This window comes from Akebia trifoliata, chromosome 15 (genome assembly GCF_017979445.1).
Source record: "Akebia trifoliata isolate Shusen 1 chromosome 15, ASM1797944v1, whole genome shotgun sequence".
NCBI classification, from domain to species: Eukaryota; Viridiplantae; Streptophyta; class Magnoliopsida; order Ranunculales; family Lardizabalaceae; genus Akebia; species Akebia trifoliata.
The window spans coordinates 17,223,756-17,236,958 of NC_141389.1; the positions used below are offsets into that span (position 1 = coordinate 17,223,756).

The following is a 13,203-nucleotide window of genomic DNA, read 5'->3' on the forward strand; positions in this document are numbered from 1 at the left end:
AAGAATTAGGCCAAAATTAGGATACATTCTGGGAAAATACAACTTCCATAGAAGAGAATTTAACCATTCTTGGCTGTAATGCCTATAGATAATTGAGCCAGCATATAGCAAAATGCCGTGGACATTCATTTCCTCTATTGTACTTTGAAAGGTTAGAAGTTTATTTTTGTGATTCTTTTATCATTTTCTAAAGTTTCAATGAAATATTATTTCCTCAAAAGTTCCATCATTTCTCTAAATAAATGCATTATATAGCCTGGATCTAATATCTCATTCTTTCGGAAGGTACAAAGATACATTGACATTGAAAGTTAATTCACAAGGACTTCTTTCTGCTTATTTTATTCAGATTAGCGTTACTGTTGTTATATGCACCTTATTTGTGTTTAAAATCTTGAAAAGTGACTGAAAATTTGTTAATTTTAGGTTCAAATTTGATGATGAACGGGTAACAAAAGAAGATGTGAAGAGGGCATTAGAGGAGCAGTATGGTGGGGAGGAGGAGGTGATCTGTTTTCAACTGTAGATTTTGAGTGCTCTGTTTTGTTATTATTTTTACTCTTATGTATTCAGTTGAACCTTATTTTCTTCTACTTGTCTAACAGTTACCACAGACAAATCCTGGCTTTAATAACACCCCATTTAAATTTACAAAATATTCAAATGCGTACATGCTTGTGTATATACGTGAAAACGATAAAGAGAAAATAATTTGTAATGTGGACGAGAAGGACATTGCCGAACATCTTAGGGTAAGATTCTTTTCATAGCATGATTGGTGCAAACTCTTTGAATGGAGATTTTTATGGAAAACTTCTACAAAGCACATTAAGACCATGAACCACCTATCAGATAAGGTTGAAGAAAGAACAAGAAGAAAAGGAGCACAAGAAAAAAGATAGAGCTGAGGCACACCTTTATACCATCATAAAGGTTATGGCTTCAAATGTCCTCTTTCTTTATGTGTAATATACAAAAAATTACCATCTATACATGGAGCATTCTTTGCTAAAGTAGTTTTTTTTTTATGTGTCCAGATTGCAAGAAATGAGGACCTTGTTGAACAAATCGGAAGGGATATGTATTTTGATCTTGTCAATCATGACAAAGTTCACAGTTTTCGTATCCAGAAACAGATGCCTTTCAACATCTTCAAGGTATCATCTGATTTTGCACTAATTCAGAAAGTTTTAGGTACTTGTACAGGCATCTACCATGCAAGTTTTTAGAGTGAATTTAGATTTGGTTTCTTATATATATAATTAATTTATTACCCCTGTTTTTATAAGAAAATACAAATCAGTGATTGAAGGAGACCTAACTAGAAGGGCATAACAAGCACAACTTCAAGCCTCATAGAGAAGAAGCTAAGATTATCCATGAATCACTTGTTCCCACCTAAGTGCATAGTTTTCAAAGAAAAATCCTAAATTCATTGAAAAGTTTAGACTAAGTGAGATTTCACACTAAGGTATTCTAATGGAATGTGCAAACAATATATGGTGGTGTAGAAGAAAATTTGTAGTAAATATGCTTTTGCATGGAAATGTGTTCTATTGAAGACGGGGTTGAGGGAACTGATACCAAATCCTAATGAGACATATTGGATGAACATATGGGCTATAACTTATAAGCAGTTTCTACTTGGAACCAGTTGCTTCATTGCTTGCCTAATCTGGGATGTCGTTGATTCCACAGGATTCCCCCGATAAATGATCATTCTTGGGGGGATGGAATCAACCACATAAACACGCACATACGTGTCTAACAATCACCACGAAAAATAAAGAGAGTGGAAAAACTTCAATAGATTCAGATTGAGAAGAGAAGATAAGAAGAATAGAAGAGATTAAATATCTACCATGACCAACTTGCCTAGACAATTATGAAGTTGAATACTGTTAACTCCTTGGGTGAGAATATCGACGAGTTGATCTTCTGTCTTTACTAAAGGCATGCATATGATGCTAGACACAATTTTCTCCCTAATAAAATGTCGATCAACCTCTATATGTTTGGTTCTGTCATGTTGAATTGGGTCATGAGCAATATTGATACATGACTTTAATTGTATTTTTAACTTTTAATATTCTAAAACTCGAAATATCTTTAGATCTTTGAGATGAAACAATTGTATTAATCGACTGAAGGGAAACAATTCGTGTTTGAACATTGTTGGAGGATACTGAAAGGTATTAGTAAGTGGGTAGCGATGACAACGAATTGTCACCCCCCAAAATCTTAACACGTATGCCCATGATTAAGTATTAGAATCTCATGGTGTGAGATATTTCTCATATAGTGATAAACACATAACTAATTCAGACAATAATACCATATACTATAGTGGAAGCATAACTAAATACGATACATAAACACAAACAACAATTGCATATCACAATCCCCTTTATTTTCTTTATAAAGAAATACTGGCATATGCTAATAAATATACTAACCTGCTCTCAACATAGACCATTCTACTTTATCTATTGAAGTTCACAACATGCGAACCTTTTGATCTCGAAACTTCAACAATTCTAAATCTGGTTATCGATCACTGGAACTTCCTAACATTGAGATGATTGGTAGGGTGAGTAACAAGGGAGTTACTCAACAGGAAATGTATATTTTTAAATCATAGTTCTAATATGCAGATTAATCACTCTAAAAGCAGTTTAAAAATATGTAAATTTTATATCAAATAATATCAAGTACAAAAACAATCGAATTAATGTACTAAGATAACTGCATTTAAATGAAATGTTGTAAATGTTAACATCTGTAAACCATCTCGGCATCCACATAATACAATCAATGATAATTTGTTAGAATATTGGTTGAGGATCATGATTGGTGTGAACTTCTCAGTCAAGATATGTGTTTGTTCCAATACTTCACCAGTGTGGAACCCTACCTTTAGTTCCTCATTTTGTGGCCAACATGGCAAACCAATAGAGGGTAGCTGTTTATCCGGCTTAGGTTGGCTGTTTGATCATGGTAATAGTCAAACATTCCTCCATAACGTGGGTCAAATCGGTTCGACTACTCTAGATTATTAATGATCATTGGCTGGTCAACTTTGTCTATATCCAGTAGGTGTGCATGCGGAACTTAAATAGCTCTAATCTTTTACAGGCACTATCTTTACAACTTGTTCTCTGTTAAAGATGGGAAGGAATTTCTCAGATTTTAGGTATGATGTTGACCCATACTACTTATGAAATCAGACAGCGCAACTATTATCCTAGAATAACGTGTTGCTCTGGAAGTAACACAACAATTTATTCTTTGTAAGTATGCACAATCTCTTTAATAGATCACTAAAATAATATATATAAGTGATTGTTTTTCAAAACATTAAATTAGGAAAATAGATTACACCTCGCGATCATGCAAGCTATATCTAGGAAAATAAGTCACACTCGCGATCATGCGAGACATAGTGATACACCATACACATCAACAAATTGAGAACCGAGTTCTCAATACAATAATACCATCAATCATACCTTCAAAGTTACTTTAAAACATACATGCAGGATCTTTATTGAAAAATCATTTTTCCCACCAATTCCAACCTTGAAATTTCTTTTACAAAATTAATAAAACCTTTTGTCATATCACAATAAAATTTTCGAGCATCAAATATCCAATATTTCATAAAACAATTCTCCTGCTCAGTTAATTGAAGTCGTAGAAAAACTTGCTTTAATTTTCAATATTCTTCATTTTGAAATCATTTCAAAAATCTTTTTTTTTTTCAAAAGCAATTTTAAATAACAAATTTTAAAATTAAAACTTTTTGTTACATGTTGATGTCAACTAATAAAATCTCCTAAAACATAAATACAACATCGATATATCCAAATTCTAAGCTAACATGCATGAATTCTTGTCAAAATACATACTTTGAACATTAATTTTGAAATAATCATTACTTTGAAACAAAATACATCTATATATATTTTTTTTAAAATAAAATTATGACTACAATTAAGAAATTTGAAGTTCCCTACCTCTTTGGATTCAATTATTAGCTTTTGAATTCAACATCCTAAATTATTCAACTAGTCCAGCTTTTCATCAGCTTTTTAACGGGATCAAAACCTAAATCAAATGTCAATGAACAAACAATTTTTAGATTCGACTTCTCTCAATAGGTTTCTCGGAAAATGAATATGAATCAGTTCTTTTTATACTTAGATATAGACATTCATGTTCTTCTAAATATCTTTTTGAGTCAACTAACTTAAACCATCAAATTAGGCTCATGCAAAACTATGTTTCTCGATAGTTCCAAACCCACTAACAATACTTGATTGACTCAAAAACTCCCCCATCACAACTTTGACCGACAATCAACAAATTTCTGAAAATTTATTCCTCGAGATACGTAATATTTTTTAGGGCACTACATGAATGTTCGCAAAAATTTAAATATAACGAGGAATTTGTTTGATGGCATAGTTCCCTCCAACTCCAACCCTTCTACCCCCATTTCCCTTGACTTGTGTACAGATTCAAAACATGTTATCGATGGGAAACTCCGAAGAAAGGCCAAGGGGATTAAAGGTCGAGAAAGTAAATAAGTAAGAAAAAGAGGGAGTTTGACAGAATCATAGATGAAGTGAAGGCTTTTGAGAGACAAATACATCTTCATGTGATGGCTACAATGAATGGGAGGGAGCAAAAAAGTATGACATGGAACATGAAAAATTGGAGTGAGCAAAGAAAGAAAAAAAAAACAAATGAAGGAAGATGAAATAATTATGTCAAAAGATTTATCAATGATGAACAATTATCAAAGAGAATAATATATAAGACATCAGGTAGAGATCCTCGCTTGATGGAATATTTGATCATTTATTTGAGTGAAAGTTGATATGCAAATTTTTTCTTTTCATTTAATCTCTTTTAGTAATTATTATTAATGAATGAAATGTTTTGTTAACTGAGAGTTTTTTATAGGTATATGGTTAGTGGTTAGCAAATGAAGTTGGGTTCAAGGGGGTTATAAGCTAGGATTTGAACAACACTCCACACGTCTTACCACTTAGTTAAGTTGGTACTTCATAAAACCTTTATTTATTTGAGCAATAAAACAAAAGTACATTAAAAGAAAAATATATTGATTAAAATTCAAACATCACTTTGCCTGTAATGTTCCCATAAGCGCTCGATAAGATCATTGCGGAGTGCATAAAGAGTAGTCTTATCACGCATGACGTGTACAAAATTCGTGAAATTCTATTGTCTTCTCTCGCCACACTGATACTGGTTGAGATTGTCTTCTTTCGTCATAATCATAATTGAGCCTACCCATATCCTATTCATCTTCAATGATCATATTGTGTAATATTAAACATGCCTTCATAATATTTTCAAGCACTACCAAATTCAAAAATTGTGTGGGTCCACGTACAATAGCGAAACGTGACTGTAAGTCTATGATACCCCAAATGCCCACTCCACATCCTTTTTTACTACCTCTTGCATTATAACGCAATATTGTTTTTTCAAATCTTGAGGATAGGAAATTGTTTGGACTATGGTAGCCCATTGAGGGTAGATACAATTAGTTAAGTAGCATCCCATGGTTTTAGTCATGGTTATTGATAGAGTAGTTGATAGGCAGGGCATGACCTTCGATTTGGTTTTAGAAGAGAAGTGATGTACTAAGAACATTCAGATCATTATGTGATCCATGCATCCCAAAAAATGCATGCCATATACACAAGTCGTCAGGTGACACTGCCTCCGATATAATAATGGGTTCTTTCATATGATCGGTGTATGTGCCATGCCATGCTATCGATCAGTTCTTCCAACTCCAATGCTTACAATCCAGCCTTCCCAAAATCCTAGGAAATCCATGCTCTTTTCCTAAGACGAGCAATTTGCTAATGTCTACTTTAGTTGGTGATTTCTAATATTCTTCCTTAAAAACTTAAATAATTGATATAATTTCTTCATACACTCTATAATCGTGCTTTCCATAATCCTTATGTAATCATCAATTTCGTCTGCTGGAACTCCATAAGCGAGCATTTTTATTGTAGCTTTCATTTGTTGTAGAGAGGACAATCCAAGAATGTCGATGACGTCCGGCTTTTGCACAGAATATGGATCATATGCTTCAACCATGGGGAGAATACGATTAAAGAGTTATCGATGCACACAAAAATGTTTTCGGAATATTGTTGAGTGGTAAGTGGGGACTTCGACAAAGTAACCCCTAAATAAGAATATTGTCAAGGGGTAAATGGGGACTTCGACAAAGTAATCCCTAAAGAAACATTCATGCTCCAGTTGTCTTTGACAATGGAGATATACATGACTAGGGATGGATTGATCTGAAGTTTTCATGAGCGTGGGACCTAAAGCAGTGTTCGAGTTATGAATTGTGACAATTCCATTGACATCGTCAATAGAAGAAAATGAGGGGAATTTTGAGAAATGGAAACTAACATTGGAGGGATCCATTACAAATTATAGGATGATTAGAGAAATGAAAAGGCTCGAGTGTAGAAATTTGGTTGAAGAATGATTTGTTTTGTAAAGTGAGAGACTTGGAAAGAAAAAGAAGAGGGAAGGTTTTGGAGGGAAATTCAATCGAGAAATAATTGTTGGAAGTAAAAGAGGAGAGAGAGAAATCTTGTAGAAAAAGAGGGAAAAAGGAACATTTCTCAATCTTTGTCCTATTCCTATACTCCTAATCTTGAGTGTGACACCCACATGGAAATGAATTTTAGATTGATTGAACAAATTGGGTCGATCATTCATTTTATGGTAAAAAATTGATTGATTAAAATGTTTGAAAATCATTAATCATACTATTTTTTAAGTCGTAGAACCTAGCAAATCATTCATTTATTTATATTATGAATATATGTATATATGGAAAGCGTTCGGAGGCCCTGAAGAGAGCCAAACATTTTTCAAAATAGGGGTTGAAAGTTTTGGAATTGGCTGATTTTTTGTGAGGATGATCATCCTCACCAAAAATCAGCTCATTCCGAAACTTCTAACCTTAGTTTACAAGTTGAAACTTCTAACCGATTTTTGTAAATCACTTTTGATGAGGTTAGAAGTTTCGGAATGGGCTGATTCTTGGTGAGGATGGTCTTCTCATAGAGATCATCTTCACAAAAATCAGCACATTCTAAAACTTCTAACCCATGGATTGAAAAATGTTTGGCTCTCTTTAGGGCCTTCAAATATATATATATATATATATATAAGGAGGGACGTAGATACAAAAATGACTTGGCTCTCTATTTTAAAGTGTTCCATTGTGGTAAATTTTTAGATTTGGTAGTCAAAGTACAATTTCAAAAGATGTTTTATGTGTTTGGATAGAGCTTCTTGGCGACTTCTGCTCTTGCAGGGAGCTAGCAAACGTTTGGAGAGGTTTTACTCTTGCGGGGAGAGGTTATTTGCTCTTTGTTGAGAAGCTCCAAGAACCTGTTATTCCACGGAAAGGTTTTTTGTTCTTGCGGGGAGTGATTGAGCTTTTGCTCTTGCACGGAGAAGTGTATCCACACAGGGCCATTATCACCATAATATGGATATAACTTTGAAAAAGCGTTGGAGATGTTCTTATATATATATATATATTAGTCTAGAGACGTTCCCTATTTCTATTCCTGATATTAGCAATGGATTAAAAAAAACCTATGGCTACAAACTATGATGATGTGGCACTTCCTATTTTGTTTTCTTTTTAAACAACGCGAGTCAATTCGAGCTGAGGTGTTTAATAAAGTTATTACTACCCACCCATCACAATCGGTTTCTCCCTCACTGACTTATTTAGGACAAACAATTTCCAACTCCCTTCACACACACTCTCAAACTACGTTCACATCTACTGTTCTGATCCAACCAAATTTGGAAATTTAGACTAATTTGTGTGACAACTTAGAAAGAAATTGAGAAGTTAAGTTGGAAGAGAAAACTCTCTCTCTAGAATCTATTTCACTCAACTAAAACTTCTTTAGAACTACATTTGATGGCCTAGTTATAAGCAAAGCAGAAACATAATGTCCCAAGTGAAATGACAACATTACCTTTACATGAACACTTAAAAGTGACAAAATAAAACTAAAGAGAAACTAACTACTAACTAACTTCAACAACTAACTAACCAACTAATTCCAACAATTAACTATTTCAAGTTACTAACTGAAGTAACAAACAATTAACTAACTAACTAACAAACTCCCAACCAATTAACTAACTAACAAACTCCCACCTCTAACTAACTTGGACTACATCATGCTCTCTCATCCAAAGTTCTATCAATCCTTGTCTTGTTATCGCCTATTGAACCAACATCTCTACCATCATCTCGACGTCGAGTCTAGTCCTCATCTAGGGGTGTCAATGGGTACCCCTTTAATCGAAATCGAACAAAAATTAGAACCGAACCGATAGGAATCAGAACCGTTAAATTCTATCCAATGGGACTCGGAATCAATTTATTTTGTCTTTTCTTTTCATACTATAGATGATGTAAGGTGTTTTTTATTTTAAAATAAATGAACGTTATATAAAATTCTTTGTAATTTGTATCTTTAGTATAAGAAATTATAACTAAGTTAATAATTTTGTTGATAATATGTTAATTTTTTGGAAGGAAAAATGATTTATAATGATTTGAAATATGTTTTTTTCTCATTTGATTTATGAGAATTGGAATCGATGGGTACCCATGATTTTTAGCGATTCTGATTCCATTTTTTTGGAATTGTACCCAGAACCGACAATAATTGGAACCAAACCAAATATAATGGTTATGGTTCTAAGTTCCTTCGGAAGCAACCCATTGACACTCATCTCCTCGTCGACCTCGACATTTAAACCTTTTGCAGGTTCCACTGAATCTGCCTTGTCAGAGTCGAGTGCAGTGTTACATCCTTCTCCAAGTTCCAAGGGGTCTTGTCTAACTCAAGGGCCACAATACCCTTTTTAAGTTCCAAAAGGGCCTTGTCAAAATCAAGTGGTCCACCTTGTTCATCAGGTTCCAAGAAAAATGTCCCATATGGACCACCTTTGACATCACCCTGAGTTGGCTGAGAGGATATCGGTTTTGTTCCTACAACTCCCTGGTCATTGCCTTGGGTTTGCTCTTCCAAGGCGGTTCTATCTGCTACTTCGGTTTCACCTTCTAGTAGACAAGGTGGCCTACTGTTTTGGCTCGTGGTCCTTACTCACCATTGATCGAAAGTTGTGCGGAAGCTACCATGACAATCATTGACGTTATCTTAGGAACATCATTTAGGTCATCCATTGGAACGTCTAGACTTGCCGTAGTGGCGGGGGTAATCTTTCTACCAAGGGAGCGCCTTTGAATCAGTTGCCTCTCCTCTATATCATCCTCAAGAGATGCTTTGGGGGACACACTAACCGTTCCCTGGGCTTCAGTCATCGCCGTCGGAGCATTGGATAATGTTTAAAGGAAAAGGAAAATGATTAATGGTTGAGGTTTGTAGGTTTCAAGAATCAAGAATTCAAGAAAGTTAACAGAAAATAATAATAAAAATAAAGATTAGAAAGAACAAAAAGAGAAAGGCTAGAAAGATAGAATCTTGAAATCACACCAAGAGTTTCTTGGAATCACACTAAGAATGGTAGAGGAATCACTTTACTCCATGAAAGAAACTCATTATTTATTCATCAAATTCTTCGTTAAAAAAAAGCCTAATATAATCTATAGATAAAGAAAATAAAACTAAGAAACCTAATAAACTAAAATACTAAATAAATAACCTAATTTTCGTAACTCTCTCCTAAATTTTCAACCCTTGTAAACTTAAATAAAAGACAAGCTAAATTTACCAAACTACGTCTAAATATTATACTACTACCATGGACCCATAAAACATGAAAATAAGCCAAAAAAACAAAAAAAATAAAGTCCTAAAACAACAAACTAAATAAAAACTAAAATCTACTCTTCAAGCTTTGATGTTCCCACCACTTTCCTTTCCCATAATTCTCTCAACTTAGAGATAAAGGATCTTAAGAATATGTTTTCATCTCTTTCTTATTAATTAATAGCACCATTTTTATCCTTCCTTTCTCCAGTAATGGTCGTTCTAGTCTTTCTACTTCTGCATGAATCACTGATTGTCATTGAGTTTCACAAAGAAAAAAACTCTTTTGTGAGAGAGGGAGGGGGGAGTCCATTTGAAATAAACTCTAACTCAGCTTTTGAAGAAGAAAAAAATGAAAAGAAAATACAAAAAAATGAATATTTTCCATTAATTGTAGTTCCAATTGCTTTCCTTGTGTATGAAATTTTTCTCTAATATACAAACGAAAAATGCTCTAAATGTGTTCTTAGTCAACCTACAACCAAAACCAGCTTGATTTTTTCTTCAAAAAACTAGTTATCTCAAACTTTTAGTGAAAATGTTTTACCCAACTCTACTACGTAAAATTCTTATCTATTGCAGCCTTCAAAAGTTACTGTCTTCTTCAACTTTCATATTCTATCTGCTTCAGCCGTCAATAAAAAGAAATATCCTACTTTAATATTCAAATCTCAAGAACATGATAGGATTTTTTGAAACAAACAATGACGGAATTTTGGATTGAAAAATCAAGAGTTCCTTACAAGGGTTTAAGTTGGGGATGAAAATGAGGTTCAATAGAATAAAAATAATATACCATAGAGGTTGAAGAGCTCTATGATGACTTGTTTTTGGAAAGGAAAATCAAGAGGTTTTTAGTTTCAGGTTGAAACTAGGCCATTGTGGGCATTTTTCATTATTTTATTATCATTATTCTTTATCCAAGATTTGTCATCGGTTACTTTTATCAGCTCAAGTCGAGCCATTAACAGCTCAAGCCAAGTCCCTTTCACAAAATTTCCCAAATATCTTCCATGTCAAGACCCTTTTTTAGAGCAAATTTACTCCTTATTTGTTCTCTTGCTTTTAGCGCCCACATGTATATGGATATAAGGTTGGATGATCCATGGAATCATGCTCAACGTTGTGATTATTTCTTAGGATGTCTCCCTTTCACCAAAAATAGTCAATTCTAACATTATTAACTATATAAAAAAGTTCACTTAAATAGTGGTTTAAATTAACAATCCAAAATTATCAATTTCAAGTAAACTTTTCTTGATGAATTGATTATTTCTTAGGATGTCTGCGCTATAGGGAGAAATCATTGTACAATTCGATTACCCAATATGATGTTTATGTGGGTCCTATAAGCAAGAGTATACATAGGTAATAAGTATAGCCTATGCATGTATTTAGATGTCTATTATCAGTTTGCTCTAGTTATAGATAAAGCAACTTCTCATAGTTCCTTGATGTATAACATAATGTTAGTTGATGAGACCAGAGGGAAAAAACAAAATTATAGCTCTGGCGAGCTGCTTTGAATTCCAAGGGCTTTAAAATAAGTGGAACCAAGACAAAGTTTAGGGAGTGCACTGTAGTATGACACCTATAGAGGAGAGAAGGATAAGTAAAGATTGATGGCTAGGAAATACCCTGAACTGACCATTTTTGTTAAGTTTAGTCCTATTATCCACAAGGATGGAAAGAGAGGAGGATTTTTTCCTTATAATAAGAGATGGATGACTAAAGTTGGGGTGTGCTTCTGAAGTATTATGCAACTGGCACAACCCAATCAAAGTAAATGAGAACTTCTGTACTATGAAAATAAGACTGTCTATGCTTTATGTAACTGCAATCGAAAAATATGTTCATAGATTGACTGTAGCGTATATGAGGATGCTAAGATGGCCGCAAGGGGAAATTGATTGAGATGGTTTGTCATGTGCAATGATGATGAATAGATGCCCTAATTAGAAGGAACATGGAAGTTGAAGGCCATAAAAGAGTGGGAGATAGACCAAATAGAACGTGAATTGAAATGGTAAGAAATGATATTAGCAAACTTGAATTATGCACTTTGTAGTTCTTGTGGAATGATATGCTTGAATTTTGCACATGGTGGACCTTGTAGAATGATATGGTTAGATAATTCTCAGTTTGCTCCATACCCTCATCATGGAACTTACTTTTGCTAAGCATGTGCTTTTTATTCATGATATATCTATGCTGTCTAAATTTTGAAGTGATCTGCAGGAGGAGGTGGCTAAAGAGTTTGGTATACCAGTGCCCTTTCAGCGTTTTTGGCTGTGGGCTAAACGCCAAAATCATACGTACCGTCCAAATCGGCCATTGACGCATCAAGAAGAATTGCAATCTGTAAGTACTAAACACTGTCTACTGTACATATTATGCACAGTTATGCCTTCCTGATTGAGCCTTGAATTTTTTAAGAATAGCTTTTATTTATGTAGTTTCTACATTACTTCATACCATTGATCAATCGTGAGCCCTGAGAACAGATACAATTGCACTAGTCATACAAATGAAAAGATGAATTAAATTGATGAAAATTTCATATATCTTTAATTTAAAATTTTGGCGCAAATAAAATGTTCAGTACAGCATTTATTCATGTGACCCTTGCTTTAGTCATTAGTATTACAAGTGTATGTTTATCATTTCATCGGCTCTTAAATATCCTACAACTCAAAATAAATAATCATGTATTTATTTTATACATAGTTATTTGTTAACACAAATCTTATTTGCCATACTTATATCCACATGGTCAAAAACTTAATGACACTCATAATTTAGGGTTAAGATTCATGTTTTTGTATTAGGCTTTTTTACTTTATCTCCATCATCTTATGCTTTATCCCATGTATTGTGGTCAGTTTCATGTTTCTTTTGCCACTAAACTGTTATCTTGAGAAATCTCTTTAGTCAAAGTTTGTCCCTTTATGTTTTTTTTCTTTCTATATTGATCAATATATATTTTTAGCCTTCTTTCCCTTTTAGAACTTTCAGCTTGCACTCATAAATCCTATTGACTGCTCTTATTGGTTATCGTTATACATGCTTGAACCATCTTAATTAATGTTCCTGTATTTATCTATTCTTGCATCAATTCTGAAATTCCTCTCGAATACTCATTTTTTATTTTTATTTTTCTATTTGTTTTGTCTTTCCAAGTCTTACTATTTATCCATCTCAACAGCCTTATCTCTTCTACACTCATTCTAGGAACATGTTTCTTGAATGACAACATTGAGCTCCATAAAATGAGGTTGGTGTTATGTAAAAAAACTTCCTTCAATTTAATATGCGCATTTTAATC

The 13,203-nt window shown here is 33.6% G+C and overlaps 1 protein-coding gene across 4 annotated transcripts in view; it reads left to right on the forward strand.

Annotated features, from left to right (window-relative positions):
- Positions 1-13,203, forward strand: part of LOC147384451 (ubiquitin C-terminal hydrolase 12-like) — an 81,198-nt gene that overhangs the window by 49,951 nt on the left and 18,044 nt on the right. For all 4 annotated transcript variants that reach the window (XM_086426706.1, XM_086426708.1, XM_086426707.1 and 1 more), the window contains exons 12-16: positions 427-505; positions 606-752; positions 853-933; positions 1,038-1,157; positions 12,117-12,239. In XM_086426706.1, the coding sequence (XP_086282832.1) occupies positions 427-505; positions 606-752; positions 853-933; positions 1,038-1,157; positions 12,117-12,239 (550 nt within the window). The remainder of the gene's footprint in view (positions 1-426; positions 506-605; positions 753-852; positions 934-1,037; positions 1,158-12,116; positions 12,240-13,203) is intronic.